Source organism: Microcaecilia unicolor, chromosome 7, assembly GCF_901765095.1.
Source record: "Microcaecilia unicolor chromosome 7, aMicUni1.1, whole genome shotgun sequence".
In the NCBI taxonomy this organism is placed as follows: Eukaryota; Metazoa; Chordata; class Amphibia; order Gymnophiona; family Siphonopidae; genus Microcaecilia; species Microcaecilia unicolor.
The window spans coordinates 174,690,773-174,716,748 of record NC_044037.1 but is presented as its reverse complement, the minus strand read 5'-3'; the positions used below and the strand labels follow the sequence as shown (position 1 = coordinate 174,716,748).

Genomic DNA, 25,976 nt, shown 5'->3' with positions numbered 1-25,976 from the left:
TATCCACCACTCCCCGCTTTTCTAGGCCAGGGACACTCCTGGGCAGACCACTCAGACTTGTGCTCCAGTACTGACTCATCTGATGGATTTTACTTTTGACCGATTTCCTAATGTTTCTCACATGCTCCAACTACCTAGGTGGATACTGGACTATTCTGACAGAATTCAAGGAAAGGAAATTAAATTTTGCCTTCCTTTACATCATGCCAGACCAGACCAAATGGGACATATCCTAGCTCCCTTAACCTAGGTGAGAGAAGGTCCAAGCTGTCCAAAGAAGGGTGTCCGCAAAAAGCCACATCTCCTTTAGCCTACCCATCCAGCAGGGAATATTTGGTGAATGAATGTAGAAATGACTACACCACTGATAGGCATAGATCCTCAGAAGGAACCAACTAGTACTCTACCCTTGAAGTCTCCTGTGCTCTGTTCATGGGCATATTCCTTCCAGTATCTATAAACCTTTTACAATATATGTTACACTGATAGCTGCCTAACCCATCCAGAAATGAACCCTTGATGATATGACAAATTAAATCTGGAGAGAAAACAGAACAAATACCTTCAGTAGAATGCAACCCCAAAGCACCTGCTGGTTAAAACAAAGGCAGTTCAGTTATCACTGAGATGGTGAGAGGTTATATTTGCACCTAAAACTACCACAGAACTTGTGGTTTCTATGGGAGGTCTCCAATGCAGTTCATCAACCTGTGAGGTGTAGATAGAGGCAGAACGTGGATCTACAATGGTCGCCAATTTCATGGAAGGTGAAGAATTGTGGGTTGGGTAATGACATTGTTCAGCAACTACTGAGTCTTCTTTGTTTAGCTGCTTGGTATGCATGGCTGTCACCAGGATGCCGCCTGTCCAACCTGAGCAGAGTGCAAACTCATTTTTTCATGAAGGAGCACAGCCAAAACACAGTAGTCTGCAACAATGAGGTGCCCACCCCAGTCAAATCTTCTGTCCTAGACTAACTTCCTGAGGAAAGGAGGGAACTGCTGAATACTCTCAGTTTGGTCTCTGGAATTCCAGGACTTCTTCAAAAGATAGTTAACTCTTGCAGAGGATGAAATTGCATAACCTGTTCAAGATTCCTGTATCTGCTGCTCTGTGTAGGAGCTCTTGAAAAGCATGGCTGAAACATTAAAGTCCTATTTCGAACTAGCTGAGCAAGCAGTATGGAGGATCCAAGCAAAAGAGATCCTAGCACTACTTACCTCCATCATTGAAGACTCACTTAATCTATCCAGGTACTGTTAGGTCCTGCATAGCGATGTTTAAATTTTATCTGTATATTATGACCTGCAGGATGGTCGCAGCATGGCCTGATCCAAGGGATACTGGACCCAACACAGGACTCCGCGATCTGCACATAGCTACATGGAATGAGGGAGACTAAAGATAGTTTAAACAGAGACTCAAATTTTTCTATAATGGAGGTCCCTTAATGCTCTGTTTTCTAATTATAATTCTAGAAAAGGACAACCCCCCCCCCCACTAGTTGACCGAATACCTTAGTCTGTTTCACCTGAAAGAAAATAACATCCTTGCTCTTAGTCACTTTAAGGCTAGAATCAGGTTATCACAACCTGAGAAAACTAATCTTTAGTTGATAAATGTACCAGAGGGTGGGGGCTATAACCACCTAGGAATATAGGATCCTCCTATACATTAACATTTCTCATGGCACATCCAAGAATTACCCAGAAAAAAAAGTCACCATTTTGCGTCTCCCACAGTACCTCCTCACTAAGGCCCTATCCCTTTCTGAGGAGACAATTTCCCTCTGTCTGTTGAGCAGGTTATCTCCTTCTCTTGCTACAGTCAGTGGAAGGCTCTAGCATCTGAAGCATTGCCAAAGGCAATCTTTGATTCCTTCCACGCAGGGACACAAAGAGGGATAGAAGGGCTCAAAGCCTAATCCAGCCTTAAAGCACACACTTGGGAAGCTTCACCAGTTCTGCAAGCTGTTCCCACTATTGCTCTCCTAGCTGGGACAAAAAATAAAGGACCCAGCATGCAAAGAAGCAATAAAAAGGCTGAAGAAATAGATAATACTTGCCAGATCTTACTCCACGTACATCGCTCAGGCTACAGCTCAGTCTGGGGAACCTCTCCAGCTTTTCTTTTGGCTGAGTGCTAAACACCCACCCACCTGGCTCCTACTTGTCTGAACAAAAAGAAACCTGTAGGGGGTGGGGGGAGCTCACAGGAGTCTGAGTTATCCCCCTCTTCCGATGTTACATCTAAAAATGTGCCCTGAAAATTATCTCAGGTATCTGGGTTGAGCCCGCAAGAAAGGCTGGTGTTTTGGCCTAGCTGCCTGAAAGTACTACTACTACTACTACTATTTAGCATTTCTATAGCGCTACAAGGCATACGCAGCACTGCACAAACATAGAAGAAAGACAGTCCCTGCTCAAAGAGCTTACAATCTAATAGACAAAAAATAAATAAAGTAGGCAAATCAAATCAATTAATGTGAACGGGAAGGAAGAGAGGAGGGTAGGTGGAGGCGAGTGGTTACAAGTGGTTACGAGTCAAACGCAATGTTAAAGAGGTGGGCTTTCAGTCTAGATTTAAAGGTGGCCAAGGATGGGGCAAGACGTAGGGGCTCAGGAAGTTTATTCCAGGCGTAGGGTGCAGCGAGACAGAAGGCGCGAAGTCTGGAGTTGGCAGTAGTGGAGAAGGGAACAGATAAGAAGGATTTATCCATGGAGCGGAGTGCACGGGAAGGGGTGTAGGGAAGGACGAGTGTGGAGAGATACTGGGGAGCAGCAGAGTAGCTCTGCTGCCAGCCCAAAACACTCAGCCTATCACACCAGTGTCACGTCTATGGCCGTGACTACCCTCAGCCTTACGTTGTTTCTGGGGGTCAGCATCTGAACTGGCTCCTGTCTGTCCTGTCTGAGCTAGCTCTGCCTCTGTATGCTGGCTGCTTCCAGCATAGCTCTAATTGCTTCACTACACTGCACCTGTGGGTGTTGCCTGAGTTAGCTCTAGCTCTGCCTCTGTATGCTTTCCTGCCTGGCCAGCTTCCAAGATGGCTCCTGTCTGTCTTTCCTATGTGCTCCAAGCCTCTCTCTGGTAGCAGTGTGTTCCCTGCTCCTGTCCTGCAGTGGATGACATCATCAGGGAGAGCCTTGATAAGGAACTGCTGTGCTGGCATTCAGGGCCTTTGCATGGTGTTATGCCTTTAGGCCAGGTCAGGTTAGTTAGTGTTCTGCTGCACTACTGCTTAGCCTTTCTCTGGGTTGTGGCCCAGCTTCTCTTTGTGTCTGTGGACTGCTAGTCCTTCCGTGGGGGGCTCTGCCTTGCTATTCTGTGTCTGTGGACTGCTTGTCCTTCTACTCCCTTGCTCTGTGTTTGGAGTCTGAAGCCTTCAGCCACTCTCCCTCGGTTTGTAGTGGGAGTCATATAATTACATAAGTAATGCCACACTGGGAAAAGACCATCGAGCACAGCATCCTGTCCACGACAGCAGCCAATCCAGGCCAAAGGCACCTGGCAAGCTTCCCAAACGTACAAACATTCTATATATGTTATTCCCGGAATTGTGGATTTTTCCCAAGTCCATTTAGTAGCGGTTTATGGACTTGTCCTTTAGGAAACCATCTAACCCCTTTTTAAACTCTGCTAAGCTAACCGCCTTCACCACGTTCTCCGGCAACGAATTCCAGAGTTTAATTACACGTTGGGTGAAGAAAAATTTTCTCCGGTTTTAAATTTACTACACTGTAGTTTCATTGCATGCCCCCTAGTCCTAGTATTTTTGGAAAGTGTGAACAGACGCTTCACATCCACCTGTTCCACTCCACTCATTATTTTATATACCTCTATCATGTCTCCCCTCAGCCGTCTCTTCTCCAAGCTGAAAAGCCCTAGCCTCCTTAGTCTTTCTTCATAGGGAAGTCGTCCCATCCCCGCTATCATTTTAGTCGCCCTTCGCTGCACCTTTTCCAATTCCACTATATCTTTCTTGAGATGCGGCGACCAGAATTGAACACAATACTCAAGGTGCGGTCACACCATGGAGCAATATAACGGCATTATAACATCCTCGCACCTGTTTTCCATACCTTTCCTAATAATACCCAACATTGTATTCACTTTCCGAGCCGCAGCAGAACACTGAGCAGAAGGTTTCAGTATATTATCGACGACGACACCCAGATCCCTTTCCTAACGTGGAACCTTCTGTAGCTTCAGCCTGACTCTGCTAGTTCCTGGTGTATTCTATCGTCTGCTGCCTGTCTCTGACTATTGCCTCAACCCCGATATTCTCTGCTTGCTGCCTGCCTCTGACTATTGCCTGAACCCCGATAAGTACATAAGTAATGCCATACTGGGAAAAGACCAAGGGTCCATCGAGCCCAGCATCTTGTCCACGACAGCAGCCAATCCAGGCCAAGGGCACCTGGCAAGCTTCCCAAATGTACAAACATTCTATACATGTTATTCCTGGAATTTTGGATTTTTCCAAGTCCGTTTAGTAGCGGTTTATGGACTTGTTCTTTAGGAAACCGTCCAACCCCTTTTTAAACTCTGCTAAGCTAACCGCCTTCACCACATTTTCCGGCAATGAATTCCAGAGTTTAATTACACGTTGGGTGAAGAAAAATTTTCTCCGGTTTTAAATTTATTACACTGTAGTTTCATTGCATGCCCCCTAGTCCTAGTATTTTTGGAAAGTGTGAACAGACGCTTCACATCCACCTGTTCCACTCCACTCATTATTTTATATACCTCTATCATGTCTCCCCTCAGCCGTCTCTTCTCCAAGCTGAAAAGCCCTAGCCTCCTTAGTCTTTCTTCATAGGGAAGTCGTCCCATCCCCGCTATCATTTTAGTCGCCCTTCGCTGCACCTTTTCCAATTCCACTATATCTTTCTTGAGATGCGGCGACCAGAATTGAACACAATACTCAAGGTGCGGTCACACCATGGAGCAATATAACGGCATTATAACATCCTCACACCTGTTTTCCATACCTTTCCTAATAATACCCAACATTCTATTCGCTTTCCTAGCCGCCGCAGCAGCACACTGAGCAGAAAGTTTCAGTGTGTTATCGACGACGACACCCAGATCCCTTTCTTGGTCCGTAACTCCTAACTTTCCCACATGCATCACCTTGCACTTGCTCACATTAAACGTCATCTGCCATTTAGCCGCCCAGTCTCCCAGTCTCGTAAGGTCCTCTTCTAATTTTTCACAATCCTGTCGCGAGTTAACGACTTTGAATAACTTTGTGTCATCAGCAAATGTAATTACCTCGCTAGTTACTCCCATCTCTAAATCATTTATAAATATATTTAAAAGCAGCGGTCCTAGCACAGACCCCTGAGGAACCCCACTAACTACCCTTCTCCATTGTGAATACTGCCCATTTAACCCCACTCCTATCCTTTAACCAGTTTTTAATCCACAATAGGACATTTCCTCCTATCCCATGACCCTCCAATTTCCTCTGTAGCCTTTCATGAGGTACCTTGTCAAACGCCTTTTGAAAATCCAGATACACAATATCAACCGGCTCCCCTTTGTCCACATGTTTGTTTACTCCTTCAAAGAATTGAAGTAAATTGGTCAGGCAAGATTTCCCCACACAAAAGCCGTGCTGACTCGGTCTCAGTAATCCATGTCCTCGGATGTGCTCTGTAATTTTGTTTTTAATAATAGCCTCTACCATTTTCCCCGGCACCGACGTCAGACTCACCGGTCTATAATTTCCCGGATCTCCCCTGGAGCCTTTTTTAAAAATGGGCGTTACATTGGCCACCCTCCAATCTTCCGGTACCACGCTCGATTTTAAGGATAAGTTGCATATCACTAGCAGTAGCTCCGCAAGCTCATTTTTCAGTTCTATCAGTACTCTAGGGTGAATACCATCCGGTCCAGGAGATTTGCTACTCTTCAGTTTGCCGAACTGCCCCATTACGTCCTCCAGGTTTACCGTGAAGTCAGTAAGTTTCTCCGACTCGTCCGCTTGAAATACCATTTCCGACACCGGTATCCCACCCAAATCTTCCTCAGTGAAGACCGAAGCAAAGAATTCATTCAGTCTCTCCGCTACGTCTTTGTCTTCCTTGATTGCCCCTTTTACCCCTCGGTCATCCAGTGGCCCAACCGATTCTTTTGCCGGCTTCCTGCTTTTAATATACCGAAAAAATATTTTACTATGTTTTTTTTGCCTCTAATGCTATCTTTTTTTCGTAATCCCTCTTGGCCTTCTTTATCTGCGCCTTGCATTTGCTTTGACACTCCTTATGCTGCTTCTTGTTATTTTCAGATGGTTCCTTCTTCCATTTTCTGAAGGCGTTTCTTTTAGCCCTAATAGCTTCCTTCACCTCACTTTTCAACCAGGCCGGCTTTTTGCAGTTCCGTCTTTCTTTTCTAATTTGCGGAATGTGTATGGCCTGGGCCTCCAGGATGGTATTTTTGAACAGCGTCCACGCCTGTTGTACAGTTTTTACTCTCTCAGTTGCCCCCCTAAGTTTTTTTTTTACCGTTCTTCTCATTTTATCATAGTCTCCTTTTTTAAAGTTAAATGCTAACGTATTTGACTTTCTGTGTACAGTTACTTCAAGGTCGATATCAAAACTGATCATATTATGGTCACTGTTATCAAGCAGCCCCAGTATCATAACATCCCTCACCAGATCATGCGCTCCACTAAGGACCAAGTCTAGAATTTTTCCTTCTCTCGTCGGCTCCTGCACCAGTTGCTCCATAAAGCTGTCCTTGATTTCATATTCTCTGCCTATTGCCTGAACCCCGATATACTCTTCTGCCTGCTGCCACGCCTAAGACTCTGTTAGTTCCTGGTTACTCCTGTTTGCCTGACGAGTTTGTACCCTGCTTGTATATCCTGAGTGTGTATTTCCTGGGTGTCTATCCTGTATCCTACCTCTACCTAGCTAGTGGGCTTACCCTGTGGGTATTCCCTGAACCCCGTTCTGCCTAGCACGCTGCGTGCCCTAGTCCTTGCTCCTCTTACACTTTTGTTCGTCTTGTCTCCCTGGTCTGTCTTGTGTTCCCTTGCTAGTGGCAGTGCAGCAGCTTTCAGTCTGAGTCTAGTAGTTAGTCTAGCTTCCTCATGTTCCCTGACCCAGGGTGGGCCCTCTGGATCTCCAGTGCTGGCCTTGTCCTGAAAGTCCTGCCGGCCACCCGCACGCTGGAGCTCAACTCCAGTGGAACGGTGGTCAAATGCAGGTGAAGCTGTTCCTGTTCTGCCGGTTCCAGTTGCCTGCCTCAGTTCCGACTCGTCCAAAGGTCCAGTCCTGTCCTTCCGTGTATCCAGTTCCAGGGTGGTCTTGCCTGCCGCTGCCGCTCCTCGGCGGTGGTCCAAGGGCTCACGTATTCCGGTTCTGCCTCGAGGACCTGACAGATGCAAAGGCCCTCGAGAACCCGACAACCAGCCCCTTTGTGTAAGTTGTTTCGATCTTTGCAGATATCTTACCATATATATGCTGACGAAATCCAACCACTGATTCAGTATCAGATATGGTATTTAAATTGAAGACTATATTTGATGTTTTAATTAATTGGTTGGAAAGGAACCGTTTGAAATTGCATGTAGCAAAAACACAATTACTTTATGTTAGTGGAAGTTCATTGAGTGCTTTTCTGAAACTATTATATCAGAAATTCCTGTTAAAGTGGGTACCTAGTACGTAGTTTAGGATTAATATTCGCAATTCTCTTTTAAACCCCAGATTCAACAACTGGTGTGCAATTCTTATTTTAAGTAAGTTGAAAAGACTTCTGTCAAAAATGGATTTAGTACGAGTGGTTGAATCTGTGTTTTTGAGTGGCATTGATTATTGTAACATAGCCTACTTGGGTATACCTGTTACTGGTATCAAATCTATCCAGACGGTACAGAATTCAGCAGGTCATTTGTTGTTTGATTTGCTGAAATTTGAATATATAACAGTATTTTTGAATAGACTGAAGTGGTTGCCAATTGCTTATCATATAAAATTTAAGCTATTTTTGTTGTTACTTAAAGATTTATATCAGGAATCTTCTATGTATTTAACACATGCTGTACAAAACTATGTACCATCTCGTCAGTTACTATCACTGATGTCCTGTGATCTTTAACTTGAGTACATATGGTCCTGACCAGAAGAGGACCTTTCTCAATAACAAGACCATCTTTGTGGAATAAGTTACCTATATATCTTAAAAATGAATGTCTAGAACAAACATTTAAATGCCAACTGAATGCACACTTGTTATGCCTGGCATATTCTGTGCCTGCAAATATTATGTTGTGATCTATTTGACAGGAACTGGACATTTTTTGTGTGTGTGTACCAAGAAGAATTTGTACTGTATATTTCTTTTATGTGATTTTATGTATGTTGCTTTTGTAAACCGCCCTGGTTAAGAGAGGGTTAAAAATAATAAATCCAATCTATCAAAAAATAGGAAAACATCCCTCCTCATGGTGCGGTACAAATTCCCACCTGTTTCCACTAACTGGTATTGTAGCCTGGAACAAACGCTGCAGAGACTGAAGCTCTTTTAATGTTCTGAGGTGAGGAAGCAACTTCCCATCCAATTATTTGGACCTCTTCCAGAGGAAAAAAGAAAAAAAACCAGCAGTAAAATAAAAGATGGAAAAAGAGGGAGAAAGAACTCAGACTCCTCAGAGTATCATTCTTGCTCCAGGTTCAATTGTTTAATGCTTTTTTTTTTTTTTTTTAATGGAGCTTAAAACTTAAAGTGAAGTACTTCCTTGCTCAACTGTTGCCCAATACTCCAACTAGGTCAGGAGATGCCTTACACAATCTACGAGCTGAACGGTCCAACCATCAGTATCCGTTCAGAGGACACAGCTCACATCAACAGGCTTCCTGGGAGCTAGCCCCAACTCTCCTTTTAGTCACTGCTCTTCTGTCAGCAAGCGTTATTCTTAGTAGAGAAGGCAGAACAAAATAGCGTCGGGGAAAGGAGGAAGAAGAACCCAGAACAACCAAGTTTACCCATAAAGGACCAATTATGCTGCAATATCAGTAGCCCTTCTCCATAGAAATTTCTTGGTCCTATCCCCCTAACTTCTGATAACTTCTGAAATGGTTGATGACTAGTTTAAGAGTAAAATACAAACCAGAGCCGCATAGCAACTATCTATCACCTTCTGCAGATAGAAAAATACTGAAATGTCTGGGCTGCAGACAGGGTTCTATTAAGGCATAGCACAATTCTGTACTCTCTCCCATCTGCTGGTAGACGACGAAAACAAGTCCTGGACTCATCTGGTATACATAACAAGGAAATCAATCAGATTTAGAACTGTAACAGATTTTGCCCAGTCCTAATTCATAAAGTCATCCTTCACAGCACAGCAACAATCCACATTACTAGTAGAAAAACTAAGCTTAATGTACTCTTATTCTCAACAACTACTAAACTCCACGCTAAAATCTATATGGAAATTCACCTATCTGGGTTTACCAACTCAACTGTGGAGTTTTCACCCTAATCCACCTTAATTCTACACCTTGATCCACTCTCAAAACTGTCAAACAGAAATGCCTACCTGCAATTTAAATGTCCTCTCAAATGATACATTAAACAGCAGATGATAATTCATTATTCCTCAAATCTTCAATAGTAACCGGTTCCAAACACATGGTGTAAATGCTCTAATAGCTCACTGTCTAGTAGAGGCTAATTACAAATTCTTTTATTAAAGCTTCCACCAGCAAAGCACCTAGGGATAAGCAAACAGCTGATCTTGACCTGTACTAGAACAGCCTCTCTCAAAACACTAAAAGGCTAAAAAGTACACCAGTAACCAACTATAACCTTTCTAACACTGGGGTCATTCTTTCCCTAGGGCTACAATGCATAATTATTTGAGCTCCTGTATTCTGTACTACAGTATTTGTACTACACTGATAAAAATTTTAGGCAGATCAGTCTAGTAAGACATGAATATCTTTTAGGCATTTGTTAACACCGACTTTAAATGCAAAAACAACTTTGCACCATAGAATAGATCTAAGAAACACTGTCAACTTTGACTGGTTTCCCCACCTGCGTTTTCACTGGGATAACTGTCCCATCTAGCAACTTACAGGTCTCAACCTTTTGTACCTTGGGTTTACAAATATGTTCTCAGATTTCAATAAATTCAGTTTTAGCATACTAATTGCCAACCAACTGCTGACTGGAAGTTAAACATGTTATCAGATTTTGTAGCTCTCTCTTGTTCATTCCCCAGAGAGAACTACAGCTAGACAACATCAACTGGACATAAATTAGATTCTCAAGGACAGTCATGTTAAACAGATTCAGAGCAAGCACAGAACTTTAGTACCCTCAGCTAAACAGGGACGTGGCTTGCTGCTCATTGTTAACTTAAATACACTACCATCTCAAATCAGTAGTTGTTCCTGACATGTCTGAAACCTTTCACACGCTTCTTCGTATAAATATGGGGTATAAAACATTTCAGAAGTTTGGGCACAGAGAAGTGCAAGTATGTATTGTTGTGTTCTTTAGGAGTACTGCATACAGACAAGCCTTAACCACACACAAGGAGGCAAAATCTAATACTATAGGAACAGCACAGAAAACCTGGCATACGAGCAAGGTTTATTCTTATCATGGAACATGCATAACTAAACAGTAGTATATATCTGTTAACTTTAACTAAGAAACCCACAGTAGCACATTCAGATTTTGCATGGAACAAAGAAGAGGTTAGTCAGCCATTCTCTTGTGTCACCAACAAGCTCATTTTCAAAGCACTTAGCCCCCCAAAGTTCCATAGAAACCTATGGAACTTAGCCTCCCAAAGTGCTTTGAAAATATGCCTCCAAGTATCTCACTTCAACTATCTGAGAATAGTGTTATACCCTACAGACTACACAGTACATAATATGCACCAAAGCTCCGTTTATTATTAAAACATTCCCCTGTCACAAATGTTTCCAGCGTACTGATTTGCAGGTGATTTAAAGGTACCTTATTAGCTATCACCCTCTCACCTTGCACAGTAAATGCTGCTAAAAGTTCCTCATTTTGGTTAATGGCACTATGAAATAATGCCATGTTTCCTCAGTGCGCATAAGTGCAGGTGCAAGTCCAAATATCGATGCCCGTTCTCTGTTCCAGCAAGGAGCTTGTAACTGGCTACGATGCATTGCATGATATGAACTGTGTTGTACTCTGTTATACAAACATTCCTTCAGGTACCTACTCCCATAAATGTAGGAGGAGCCCAATTGCTATTGCAGTGACAGGAAAGGCCTGTCAGAGCTCACTCTATATGGATTTACATGCTGTGTGAACATGATCAAACACATGGTAATTCCTCCAAGCAGAAGTCACAGATTTAACCTCTAATGCTCATTAGTACTGAGCTAGTCTGCAGAGTAATCAAACATTGTAGCAAGTAAACATACTTTAAGTCTCCCACTGTGTAGTATTTAAGCAAGTCCAACTTTTAGTAAAAGTCACAATGAATAAGAACCTACATACAGAGATGCAAAATAAGGTCACATCCATCTACTGAAAACTATGTAAACACTATAACACTGTTAAGGCAAGAAACATTGATATCACAACCATGACAGAACTGTAGAGAATGAAGAAACTGTGGAGTGGAGGAGTGGCCTATTGGTTAGTGTGGTGGACTTTGGTCCTGGGAAACTGGGTTCGATTCCCACTGCAGACACAGGCAGCTCCTTGTGACTCTGGGCAAGTCACTTAACCCTCTATTGCCCCAGGTCCAAATAAGTACCTGTATATAATATATAAGCCGCATTGAACCTGCTATGAGTGGGAAAGCGCGGGTTACAAATGTAACAAAAATAAAAAAAATAAGCTGGGACATTTTCGTTCCCACTGCTGAAAAGCTCAATCAATGCAAGAAAAACGGAATTTACAGTAAAAGAGGGAAGCACTAAAACAGTATCGCTTATAGAAACATTGGTACAAAGTAACTAATGGAAAAGGGACATCCTCAAACCCCAACAAATGCAATAAGAGACCCAAGAAAAAGCAAGAAGAATACAGACATTGTCTCTACTGCAATGGATGCCAGTGTCCCAATTTATAAATTTCTAAGCACACTTTGATAAGTTGCCTGTATACATTAAACCTTAGGGATTCCAGGAAGCAGCTTGCTCTGGCACAAGTGCTAAGATGAGCATTAGCAGCGATTCTGAGAGATTGAGATCATCTCCAACATACCCTGGCATAGGAATAAGGTTCATTCCTGTTATGATATCTGCAAAACTAACCCATTTGGAGCTATCCTATAAGAAGCAGCTATCCCTTTTATAGAAGCAGTTATGTCACATGCAGGATTACTAAACATATTATTATATTAGTAGACTAGTAAAAAAGGCCCGTTTCTGACACAAATGAAACGGGCGCTAGCAAGGGTTTCCTCGGAGTGTGTATGTTTGGGAGAGTGTATGTGAGAGTGACTGTGTGAGAGACAGAGTGAAAGTGTGAGTGTGTGTGTGTGAGAGAGAGAGTGAGTCTGGGTGTGAGTGTGTTTGTGAGAGTGTGTGTGTGTGAGAATGAGAGTGTGTGCAAGTGTGTATGTGAGAGTGTGTGTGTGTGTGTGTGTGTGTGCGAGAGAGAGAGTGTGTGAGACACAGATTCTCTGTGAGAGTGAGTGTATGAGACCAAGCGAGTGTGTGAGTGACTGTGTGGCACATAGAGAGTGAATGTGATACAGTGTGAGACAGAGTGTGTGAGAGTGTGAGTCAGAAAGACATTGTATATGAGAGAGAGTGTGAGCCCTGCCCTCCCAATCCATGCCCATCTGTCCCCTGCCCCCTCCATTCATCCCTATCCAGCAATTCCCCTCTCTCCCTGAGCCGTGCCCTGCAATCCATATCCATCCATGCCCATCTGTCCCCCCATTCATCCCTATCCAGCAATTCCCCTCTCTCCCTGAGCCCTGCCCTCCCAATCCATGCCCATCCATGCTCCTCTGTCACCTGCCCCCTCCATTCATCCCTATCCAGCAATTCCCCTCTCTCCCTGAGCCCTGCCCTCCCAATCCATGCCCATCCATGCTCCTCTGTCCCCTGCCCCCTGCATTCGTTTTCCAGCAATTCCCCTCTCTCCCTTCCATGTCCCCCTCCTCGCATCCATGCTCCTCTCTCTCCCATGTCCCAGCCTGGCCCGCCCTCTTCTCCCATGTCCCAGCCTGGCCCGCCCTCTTCTCCCCCCCCCCCCCTTCGCATCCATGCCCCCCCTTCGCATCCATGCTGTCGTTTGTCCCCTGCCCTCCCGCTCCCATTGTTCAACTTTACTGCCCACCCTCTTCTCTCCCCCCAACATCTCTTTTTGTTTTTTTTTTCTTTTTAAATTTACCTCCGTGCCGGTTCCGGCAGCGCAGCGTCAGGGAAGGAGGCGGCGCTCCCGATGTCTAGCCTTCCCTTCGCTGTGTTCCGCCTTCTTCTGACGTCATCCTTGACGTCAGAAGAAGGCGGAACACAGCGAAGGGAAGGCTAGAGACGTCAGGAGCGCCGCCTCCTTCCCTGACGCTCCGCCCTCGACGTCAAGTTTGACGCGTGAGCGGGGCAGACACAAAGCGATCTCACCCCCTTCACTTTTGGAACGTTGGGTAAGTGAGGCTTCATTCGAACGTTGGAGGTGCGTTTTATATAGAGAGATTTTAATGTAGACCAAATTAGGCCAGGATCTATCAGCTAGATTTTGTTTAATTTATGTCATGTTTAGGCTCATATTGCAAGACACTCATTAGATCCAATTTTTACTCATAAAGCGAAGTTACTTACCTGTAGCAGGTATTCTCCGAGGACAGCAGGCTGATTGTTCTCACATGTGGGTTGGCATCCACGGCGGCCCCAGGAACGGAAGATTTTCTAGTAAAATCCAGAAGCTTTGCAACAGTCCATAGGACGCAGGGCGGATGCACCGTGCATGCGTGGCCATCTTCCCGCACACGTCTGTTCCCACCTCAGTTATGTGAAAAGCAAACAAAGAACAACAACTCCAAAGGGGAGGTGGGCGGGTTGCTGAGAACAATCAGCCTGCTGTCCTCGTAGAACACCTACTATTGGTAAGTAACTTTGCTTTCTCCGAGGACAAGCAGGTTGCTTGTTCTCACATGTGGGGTATCCCTAGCCCCCAGGCTCACTCAAAACAACAAAGAAAGGTCAATTGAGCCTCGCAACGGCGAGGACATAACTGAGATTGACCTACGAAGCAACAGCTAACAGAGTGCAGCCTGGAACAGAACAAAAAATGGGCCTAGGGGGGTGGAGTTGGATTCTAGACCCCAAACAGATTCTGCAGCACCGACTGCCCAAACCGACTGTCGCATCGGGTATCCTGCTGAAGGCTGTAATGAGATGTGAATGTGTGGACTGATGACCACGTTGCAGCCTTGCAAATCTCTTTGATAATGGCTGACTTCAAGTGAGCCACCGACGCTGCCATGGCTCTAACACTATGAGCTGTGACATGACCCTCTAGAGTCAGCCCAGCCTGGGCATAAGTGAAGGATATGCAATCTGCTAACCAATTTGAAATGGTGTGTTTCCTGACAGTGACTCCCTTCCTGTTGGGATCAAAAGAAACAAACATTTGAGCGGACTGTCTGAAGGGGCTTGTCCGCTCCACATAGAAGGCCAATGCTCTCTTGCAGTCCAATGTATGCAACTGACGTTCAGCAGGGCGGGTATGAGGACGGGGAAAGAATGTTGGCAAGACAATTGACTGGTTCAGATGGAACTCCGACACCACCTTCGGCAGGAACTTAGGGTGAGTGCGGAGGACTACTCTGTTATGATGAAATTTAGTATAAGGAGCATGGGCTACCAAGGCTTGAAGCTCACTGACCCTACGAGCTGAAGTAACCGACACCAAGAAAATGAACTTCCAGGTCAAATACTTCAGATGGCAGGAATTCAGTGGCTCAAAAGGAGCTTTCATCAGCTGGGTGAGAACGACGTTGAGATCCCATGACACTGGTGGAGGTTTGACTGGGGGCTTTGACAAAAGCAAAACTCTCATGAAGCGAACAACTAAAGGCTGTCCAGAGATAGGCTTACCCTCTACACGATAATGAAAAGCGCTAATTGCACTAAGATAAACCCTTACGGAGTTGGTCTTGAGACCAGACTCTGACAAGTGTAGAAGATATTCAAGCAGGGTCTGCGTAGGACAAGAGCGAGGATCTAGGGCCTTGCTGTCACACCAGACGGCAAACCTCCTCCATTTAAAAGAATAACATTTCTTTGCGGAATCTTTCCTGGAAGCAAGACTCGGGAGACACCCTCAGAAAGACCCAAGGAAGTGAAGTCTACGCTCTCAACATCCAGGCCGTGAGAGCCAGGGACTGGAGGTCAGGGTGTAGAAGCGCCCCCTCGTTCTGAGTGATGGAAAACACTCCAATCTCCACAGTTCCTCGGAGGACAATTCCAGAAGAAGAGGGAACCAAATCTGACGGGGCCAAAAAGGCGCAATCAGAATCATGGTTCCGTGGTCTTGCATGAGTTTCAGCAAAGTCTTCCCCACGAGAGGTATGGGAGGATACACATACAGAAGGGTCCGTCCCCCAATGAAGGAGAAAGGCATCTGACGCTAGCCTGTCGTAGGCCTAAAGTCTGGAACAGAACTGAGGGAGCTTTTGATTGAGCTGAGTGGCAAAAAGATCCACCGAGGGGGTGCCCCACTCTCAGAAGATCTTGCGTACAACGCCCGAGTTGAGCGACCACTTGTGAGGTTACATTATCCTGCTCAATCTGTCGGCCAGTTGTTTACGCCGGCCAGATACGTGGCTTGGAGAAGCATGCCATGCTGGCGTGCCCAAAGCCACATCTGGACGGCCTCCCAACACAGGGGGCGAGATCCGCTGCCCCCCTGCTTGTTGACATAGTACATGGCAACCTGGTTGTCCATCTGAATTTGAATAATTTAATTGGACAGCTGATCTCTGAAAGCCTTCAGAGCGTTCCAGATCGCTCGGAACTCCAGGAGATTGATCTGAAGACCTGATTCCTGAAGGGACCAAGCTCCCTGAGTGTGGAGCCCATCTACATGCGCTCCCCACCCCAGGAGAGATGCATCTGTGGTCAGCTCCTTTTGAGGCTGAGGAATCTGGAAGGGACGTCCCAGGGTCAAATTGGATCGAATTGTCCACCACTGAAGAGAATTGTGAAAATTGGTGGACAGCTGGATCACATCCTCTAGAGTCCCCACAGCTTGATATCACTGGGAAGCTAGGGTCCATTGAGCAGATCTCATGTGCAGGCGTGCCATGGGTGTCACATGAACTGTGGAGGCCACATGGCTGAGAAGTCTCAACATCTGCCGAGCCGTGATCTGCTGAGATGCCCTGGCCATGGAAACGAGCGACAGAAGGCTGTCTGCTCTCGTCTCGGGAAGATAGGCCCGAGCTGTCTGAGAGTCCAGCAGAGCTCCTATGAATTCTAGTCGTAGAACTGGAAGAAGGTGGGTAATTGATGACAAACCCTAGTAGCTCCAAGAGTCGAATAGTCATTTGCATGGACTGTAGAGCTCCTGCCTCTGAGGTGTTCTTCACCAGCCATTCGTCGAGATAAGGGAACACATGCACTCCCAGTCTGTGTAGCGACGCTGCAACTACCGCCAGGCATTATGTAAACACCCTGGGCGCGGAGTCAAGCCCAAAGGGCAGTACACAATACTGGAAATGTTGTGTTCCCAGACGGAATCGCAGATACTTCCTGTGAGCTGGAAGTATCGGAATGTGAGTGTAAGCATCCTTTAAGTCCAGAGAGCATAGCCAATCGTTTTTCTGAATCATGGGAAGAAGGGTGCCCAGGGAAACCATCCTGAACTTTTCTCTGACCAGATATTTGTTCAGGGCCCTTAGGTCCAGGATGGGACGCATCCCCCGTTTTCTTTTGCACAAGGAAGTACCTGGAATAGAATCCCAGCCCTTCTTGCCCTGGTGGAACGGGCTCGACCGCACTGGCGTTGAGAAGGGTGGAGAGTTCCTCTGTAAGTACCTGCCTGTGCTGGAAGCTGAAAGACTGAGCTCCCGGTGGACAATTTGGAGGTCTGGAGATCAAACTGAGGGAGTACCCTAACCGGACTATTTGAAGAACCCACCGGTCGGAGGTTATGAGAGGCCACCTTTGGTGAAAAAATTTTAACCTCCCCCCAACCGGTAGATCGTCCGGCACAGATACATTTATGGCAGTTATGCTGAGCTGGGGCCAGTCAAAAGCCCATCTCCTGCTTTTGCTGGGGAGCTGCAGAGGCCTGTCTGGGTGCACGCTGTTGACGTGCTGGGGCTGTTGACGCACTGGGGCTGAGCCTGAGAAGGCTGTCGAGAAGGTGGATTGTACCTACGCTTATTGTAAGCGTAGGGAGCATTCCTCCTTCCCCTGAAAAATCGTCTACCTGTTGAGGTAGATGCTGAAGGCGCCCGGTGGGAGAGTTTGTCGAGGGCAGTTTCCCGCTGGTGGAGCTGCTGTACCTTCTCGCCAAAAATATTATCCCCCCGGCAAGGAACATCCGCAAGCCACTGCTGGGTCCGATTCCAAGTCAGAGGCACGTAGCCATGAGAGTCTGTGCATCACTATACCTTGAGCAGCGGACTTGGATACAACATCAAAAGTGTCGTAAGCACCCCTGGACATGAATTTGCGACACACCTTCAGCTGCTTGACCACCTCCTGAAAAGGCCTGGCATGCTCCGGAGGGAGCTTATCCACCAAATCCGCCAGTTGCTTAACATTGTTCCACATGTGGATGCTCGTGTAGAGCTGGTAGGACTGAATTCTGGGCACGAGCATAGAGGACCGGTAGGCCTTCCTCCCAAAAGAGTCCAAAGTCCTAGTTTCTCGCCCCGGGGGCGCCGAGGTGAAATCCCTAGTACTCCGGGCTCTCTTGAGAGCGGAATCCACAACCGCAGAGTCATGAGGTAACTGCGACCTCATCAACTCAGGTTCCCCATGGATCCGATATTGGGACTCTGCTTTTTTGGGGATGGTGGGATTAGAATAAAGGTTTCATCCAGTTCCTCAACAATGTCTCCTTAAGGACATTATGCAGCGGGGCAGTGGACGACTCTTTAGGTGGCGAAGGATAGTCCAGGACCTCGCGCATCTCAGTCCTGGGCTCATCCACAGTTTCCACAGGGAAGGGAATGCCCACAGACATTTCCCGGACAAAGGAGAAGGACAGACACTCTGGTGGAGAAAGCTTCCTCTCAGGTGAAGGAGTGGGATCAGAAGGAAGACCACAAAACTCCTCAGAAGAGAAATATCTGGGGTCTTCCCTTTCATCCCAGGAGACATCCTCCTCGGTATCAGACAAGAGTTCACGAACTGCAGTCCGAAACCAGGCCCGTCTCGACGCCGAGGAACGATGTCCTCGATGGCGATGCCGAGAGGTCGACGCCCATGCCGGTGGCAACGAAGCTCCCTCCATCGACGGGGAGTCGACCTGGGTGGCAGCCAAGGCCAATGACGCAAGCGGTACCGGCGTCTGAGACCTCACCACAGGCCCTGAGCCAGCCGCCACTTCCGTCGTCGGTACCGGGGGTGGAACAGAACGCTGCAGCAGACCTTCTGGAAGGCCTGGAAGAATGGCTCGGATGCTCTCCTCCAAAGTCGCTGTCGAGGAAGGCTAAGAGGCCGGTGCAGGAGTCGACGTCAGAATCTGTGGAGGCCTGGTAGGCGGTACCGGGCTGTCCGGAGATCGACATGACACCTCTTGTATGGAAGGGGAGTGCTCCTCCCGGCATCGACGCTTTCCGGGTGCCGAATCCTTCGACGCCCCAAAGCTCCCAGTACCGTGCCTCGAAGGAGACTGGTGCCAATGCTTCTTAGCCTTCACTCGAAGCACGTCACCGGTACTCCTTGGTACCGACAAGGAAGACGTAGAATCCACATGCCTCCTTGGGGTTGGATCCGAAATCGGTTGGTCCCGGTGGGCCTGCACAGCAGGAGCCTTCGAGACAGGTGGAGACCCACTTGACGGCTCACTGCTACCAGCTACAGGGGAAGATCGGACAGCCATTACCTGCGCTCCCAATGTCGATGCTATCCCCGGTGCCACACTGGGAAAAGACCAAGGGTCCATCGAGCACAGCATCCTGTCCACGACAGCGGCCAATCCAGGCCAAGGGCACCTGGCGAGCTTCCCAAACATACAAACATTCTATACATGTTATTCCTAGAATTGTGGATTTTTCCCAAGTCCATTTAGTAGTGGTTTATGGACTTGTTCTTTAGGAAACCGTCTAACCCCTTTTTTAAATCTCTGTAAAGCTAACCGCCTTCACCACATTCTTCGGCAACGAATTCCAGAGTTTAATAATATGTTGGGTGAAGAAACCTTTTCTCCGATTTGTTTTAAATTGACTACACTGTAGTTTCATTGCGTGCCCCCTAGTCCTAGTATTTTTGGAAAGCGTGAACATACACTTCACATCCACCTGTTCCACTCCCCTCATTATTTTATATACCTCTATCATGTCTCCCCCTCAGCCGTCTCTTCTCCAAGCTGAAAAGCCCTAGCCTCCTTAGTCTTTCTTCATAGGGAAGTCGTCCCATCCCTGCTATCATTTTAGTCGCCCTTCGCTGCACCTTTTCCAATTCTACTATATCTTTCTTGAGATGCGGCGACCAGAATTGAACACAGCACTCAAGGTGCAGTCGCACCATGGAGTGATACAACGGCATTATAACATCCTCACACCTGTTTTCCATACCTTTACTAATAATACCCAACATTCTATTTGCTTTCCTAGCTGCAGCAGCACACTGAGCAGAAGGTTTCAGTGTATTATTGACGACGACACCCAGATCCTCCCTTTCTTGGTCCGTATCTCCTAACGTGGAACCTTGCATGATGTAGCTATAATTCGGGTTCTTTTTTCCCACATGCATCACCTTGCATTTGCTCACATTAAACGTTATCTGCCATTTAGCCGCCCAGTCTCCCAGTCTCGTAAGGTCCTTCTATAATTTTTCACAATCCTGTCGCGAGTTAACGACTTTGAATAACTTTCTGTCATCAGCAAATTTAATTACCTCACTATCTACTCCCATCTCTAAATCATTTATAAATATATTAAAAAGCAGCGGTCCTAGCACAGACCCCTCCTTTTACCTGTTCTTTTAGTTTTCTCTCACGCTCTCATATATATCAGAATTTCTCCACTTGAACCTTTGTTCTTTCTATTGCCCTCACTTTCTCCCTTTGTTTTTCTTGATAGTTCTCCTCTGCCTGTGTGATATTTTCATTATTAATCTTTGTGCTCTTAACCTTCCCTACAACAGAACTGGCTATCTGTTCTATACACCTCCCAATAACTGCCTTTGAATGTTTTGGAAATTATCTTATGCTAGGTCACTTGTATACAGATGTATTCAGACACTGTGTTCACCTTTATTTTTCATTTCTCTAGCCAACTTCTGGACTTTGTCTAATCCTTTATATGGTAGTCAAGTTCCGCCCATTGCATCCCAGGATGCACAGGACAGGGCACTGCCATTTTGAGGAGGCACCTGCAGGAGAAGGGAATAGACGCCATCCCTCCTCCTTCAACTTCAAGGTAGGTCAGTGGTTCCCACTGGACCACCAGGGCTAAACTCCCTTGAGGGGAGGCTGGGTCCCGCTGGATAACCAGATTTAAATTTTATTTCAGGGACCACCAGGTTAAAATTTTATTTTGGGGGTAGGCGGGGCCCTGGGGTCCACCAGACCTTAAGCCCTGACCTGTCAGACCAGGTTTGACAGGTCAGGGCTTTTCTCCTATGCTTTCTTGGCATGCGCTCAAGAGCTGTGCCTAACACAGCTCTTGAGCGCATGCCCAGGTCCAATTTGCCTGCAGTTGTCCTTCATGCTCAAAGCTATGACCACTCTTAACTCTGCATGCCATTAGCACTGAGCATGAAGGAGCTGATCAGCCACGCTGACTGGGTGGTAAAACTCACGCGGGAGTTTTGAGCATCTGCGCCTAAGTGCTTTGAAAATAAGCCCCAATGTTTTATTTTGCATTCTTACTACAATATATTAATTGTAGTAGGGCTGCATTCCTGCCCTGCTCATAGATTTAGCAGAGTACTGAATTTGAAAAATGATAGGGAATACTATTCTAATGATTACAGCATCAGGCTGAGAACTAGACAAGACTCAAAATCCTATTTAACCTAATGCCCTTGTGACCTTGGGCAAATCACTTCACCCTCCACCCACACACTATCAGCTCAGATTGTAAGCCCCCTGGGGAAGGAATTACTTACTATACCCAACTTTCTTCAAGTTTAGATTTGGAAAGGTGAGCAAGTCTAAAATTTAAAATATATTTATATTAAAAGATACGAGTGCTATCAAAATAATCATCAAGATTAAAGTCAGTGATTGGGAGAAGTGCTTGCCTTTAAGAGTTCAGTTATTTGCCACCAATGTCAAAAGACTTGCCGTTTCTGTCTTTTCTCAAGGTCCATTGCTGCTGCGTCAGTTTATGTAGTGAATACTATAGTAGAGGCGGGACAGAAGAGAAACTATTCTGAACTGCTTGCCCCAAACAAATGAGATCATAAAAAAAGCAAACACCAAGAAGTGCACCACTATAAAGGTAAGAATTTAAAGTCCAAGTATGTCATTTTCTTTGAGAGAACATATAAAACACTAACTGCTGTGCTCCACCTTTTTCTATTAGTGTTTGCCTTTGGTAACTTGTCTCACCATTTTGAAGGAACACACAGGGTTAGTTTTTAACCACATCCTCTTAAGATCATATCATGTAAGCTCATAGCAAAGTTAACATACAGATTGTAAATATACCTAGAAAGTTTTCTACATATCACTTTCCTTCTGAAACAACTTTGCAAAGCATATAGAAGTACAGCATCTAGGTGGTAACAATGCAATGTAGAAAAAAAAATGGACCCGATTCAAAATATTTTAAAATCATGCTTGGATTCAACCTTTTATGTGGGTGTTTAGCAAAATAGCCACTTTTCTGGCATTTCCATTAGAGGTCAGAAAAAATATATATATTTTAAAGAACTTCACTCATCAGGAAATGGGTGATCTGGAGAAATCTGTGTATGATGCAAAATGAGCTGTGATTTCTTCTTCTGGGTGCTGGAGACACATTGCAGTATCTGAACATGGATTCTGTGGTGGGATAACCACACTGTAAGGCTCTCTAGTAGGGGTGAGCAACCTCAATGCTTGAGGGCCGCAGACCAGTTCAGGATTTCCCAATGAATATGCATGAGATTTATTTGCATGCACTGTCTATCCTTGCTCTAAAGGGATCATTCACTTTGTCTCTCAATAAGACATTTCATACACTCAAGTGTTGCTCAAAACCAGAAAGTAAGTCCAAAATTAACAAAAAACAGTACAAAAAGGCTGAAAATCACTGGAAAGCAAAGTTCTGACGACAATAGGATATAATCCTCATGCATGGGTAATGCCATCTGACAGAAACTGGTGAAGGTAAACAAATAACTAAGCTCTTGAGTTTTGTACAGCTTTCCAGCATATTAATCTACACATGTGTAGGACTTCCCAAGTGTCGTGAAATACATAGTAACATAGTAGATGACGGCAGAAAAAGACCTGCACGGTCCATCCAGTCTGCCCAAGAAGATAAATTCATATGTGCTACTTTTTTTTATTTGTACTGTCCTCTTCAGTGCACAGACCGTATAAGTCTGGCCAGCCCTATCCCCGCCTCCCAACCACCAGCTCTGGCACAGACCGTATAAGTCTGCCCAGCACTATCCCTGCCACCCACCACCGGCTCTGGAACAGACCATATAAGTCTGCCCAGCACTATCCCCGCCGCCCAACCACCAGCCCCGGCACAGACAGTATAAGTCTGCCCAGCACTAGTCCCGCCTCCCAACCACCAGCTCTGCCACCCATTCTAGGCTAAGCTCCTGAGGATCCCTTTCTTCTGCACAGGATTCCTTTATGTTTATCCCACACATGTTTGAATTCCGTTACCGTTTTCATCTCCACCACCTCCCGCGGGAGGGCATTCCAAGCATCCACCACCCTCTCCGTGAAAAAATACTTCCTGACATTCTTCTTGAGTCTGCCCCCCTTCAATCTCATTTCATGCCCTCTCGTTCTACCGCCTTCCCATCTCCGGAAAAGGTTCGTTTGCGGATTAATACCTTTAAAATATTTGAACGTCTGTATCATATCACCCCTGTTCCTTCTTTTCCTCCAGATTATACATATTCAGGTCCGCAAGTTCCTCCTCATACGTCTTATAACGTATGAATCCCATACCATCCTCGTAGCCTTTCTTTGCACCGCTTCAAATTCTTTTTACATCCTTAGCAAGATACGGCCTCCAAAACTGAACACAATACTCCAGGTGGGGCCTCACCAACGACTTGTACAGGGGCATCAACACCTCTTTTCTTCTGCTGGTCACACCTCTCTCTATACAGCCTAGTAACCTTCTAGTTACGGCCACCGCCTTGTCACACTGTTTCATCGCCTTCAGATCCTCAGATACTATCACCCCAAGATCCCTCTCCCCATCCGTACCTAGCAGACTCTCACCGCCTAACACATACGCCTCTCTTGGATTTCTACTCCCTAAGTGCATCACTTTGCATTTCTTCGCATTGAATTTTAATTGCCAAACCTTAGACCATTCTTCTAGCTTTTTCAGATCCTTTTTCATGTTTTCCACTCCCTCCGGGGTGTCCACTGTGTTACAAATCTTAGTATCATCCGCAAATAGGCAAACTTTACCTTCTAACCCTTCGGCAATGTCACTCACAAATATATTGAACAGAATCGGCCCCAGCACCGATCCCTGAGGCACTCCACTACTCACCTTTCCCTCCTCCGAGCGAACTCCATTCACCACCACCCTCTGGCGCCTGTCTGTCAACCAGTTCCTAATCCAGTTCACCACTTTGGGTCCTATCTTCAGCCCATCCAGTTTATTTAAGAGCCTCCTGTGGGGAACCGTGTCAAAAGCCTTGCTGAAATCTAAGTAGATTACGTCTATAGCACGTCCACGGTTCAATTCTCCGGTCACCCAATCAAAGAATTCAATGAGATTCGTTTGGCACGATTTCCCTTTGGTAAAACCATGTTGTCTCAGATCTTGCAACTCATTTTCTTCCAGGAAATTCACTATCCTTTCCTTCAGCATCGCTTCCATTACTTTTCCAATAATCGAAGTGAGGCTTACCGGCCTGTAGTTTCCAGCTTCTTCCCTATCACCACTTTTGTGAAGAGGGACCACATCCGCTCTTCTCCAATCCCACGGAACCTCTCCCGTCTCCATGGATTTATTACACAAATCTTTAAGAGGACCCATCAGAACCTCTCTGAGCTCCCTCAAAATCCTGGGGTGGATCCCATCCGGTCCCATGGCTTTGTCCACCTTTAGTTTTTCTAGTTGTTGATACACACTCTTTCGTGAACGGTGCTATATCCACTCCATTCTCAAATGAACTTTTGCCAGTCCATCGTGGTCCTTCTCCCGGATTTTCTTCAGTAAAAACAGAACAAAAGTATCTATTTAGCAAATTTGCCTTTTCTTCATTATCTACATAGCGGTTTGCATTATCTTTTAGTCTCACAATTCCCTTTATAGTCATTCTCCTTTCACTAATATACCTGAAGAAACTTTTGTCACCCCTCCTTACCTTTCTAGCCATTTGTTCTTCCGCTTTCGCCAGACGTACCTCTCTCTTGGCTTCTTTCAGTTTCCTCTGGTATTCCTCCCCGTGTTCCTCGTCTTGAGTTTTTTTGTATTTCTGGAATGCGAACTCTTTAGCCTTTATTTTCTCAGCCACTTGCTTGGAGAACCATAGCGGTTTCCTTTTTCTCTTGCTTTTATTTACTTTCCTTACATAAAGGTTTGTGGCCCTATTTATAGCTTCTTTCAGCCTAGACCACTGTCCTTCCACTTCTCGTACGTCCTCCCAGCCCATCAGCTCCCTCCTTAGGTATTCCCCCATTTTACTAAAGTCAGCATGCTTGAAATCCAGGACTTTTAGTTTTGAGTGGCAACCCTCCTCTTCAGCCGTCATATCAAACCAAACCGTTTGATGGTCACTGCCGCCTAGGTGGGCACCCACTCGGACATTTGACACGCTATCCGCATTTGTGAGCACCAGATCCAGCGTCGCTCCCTCCCTCGTGGGTTCCATGACCATTTGTCTGAGCAGAGCACTTTGGAAAGCATCCACAATGGGACCACCTCAGTTCCATATCTAGGTATAACAATATATAAAAGCATGAGACTCCAACTCTTGGAAGAGGTGAATGAGGACTTGTATAAAAATGTACTTGGGAGATCATTTGCTGCAGGTAAGCAGCCCTGCTTTCTTTAATATAAGCAGGATATAAAGTCTTTATATATGGGAATCCGTAGCTACCAGGTTGCCGTTAACAAAAAAGGGGAATGGAAAAAACACATATCAAATGGGCAACAAATTTGTCTATGTTGGCAAAAGATTTTTTGCATATTTTATTAAACTGGAGAATAAAAAAGAGAAAAGGCCTAGAGGGGGTGGGGAGATTATACATATCAGAGATTCCAAAACACTCTGACCAAACCTGTTGCATTGGGAATCCCCCTCCAAACAATAATGTGATGTGAATGAGTGGACAGAAGTCCACATCATGGCTTTGCAGATCTATACAGAAGCTGACCTCAAGTGGGCCACAATACCTCCATGACGCCAACGTTATGAACCCTGACATGCCATTCCAGAGAACCTTCCTATCAGGGATTTGTAAGGTTTTGCTTAATCTGTTGGCCCAGATTAATCTCAGACACTTGGCTCTCAGAATCATACAGAATGCATGCAAACTGTGTTTTTGAAAACCCTGTGAAACTGTCCACTGAGTCTCGTGGTCCAACTCTTAGTATCAGAAAGTACTTATAAAGGAATGTTCCTTCCTCTTAGAGATCACTGTGGCTGAATCATTTCCACCAGGGAAAAGATGCTGGGTTCCCCGATTCT

General features: G+C 45.7%; 1 protein-coding gene and 1 long non-coding RNA gene across 8 annotated transcripts in view; both read right to left on the bottom strand.

Moving 5' to 3' along the window:
* Positions 1-25,976, bottom strand: part of TRAK2 (trafficking kinesin protein 2) — a 233,460-nt gene that overhangs the window by 109,885 nt on the left and 97,599 nt on the right. For 2 of the 7 annotated variants that reach the window (XM_030209085.1, XM_030209086.1), the window contains exon 1: positions 11,013-11,155. The exons of the other annotated variants lie outside the window; for them this stretch is intronic. In XM_030209085.1, coding sequence (XP_030064945.1) covers positions 11,013-11,076 — 64 coding nt within the window. In that variant the 5' untranslated portion in view covers positions 11,077-11,155. Of the gene's footprint in view, positions 1-11,012; positions 11,156-25,976 lie in introns of those variants that run through there. 7 annotated transcript variants of the gene reach the window in all.
* LOC115473901 lies at positions 14,200-18,851 on the bottom strand. Its single transcript, XR_003942773.1, has 3 exons — positions 18,711-18,851; positions 17,303-17,305; positions 14,200-14,210 (listed from the first exon to the last, which is right to left on the bottom strand). It is a non-coding gene; the product is annotated as an uncharacterized LOC115473901 (long non-coding RNA).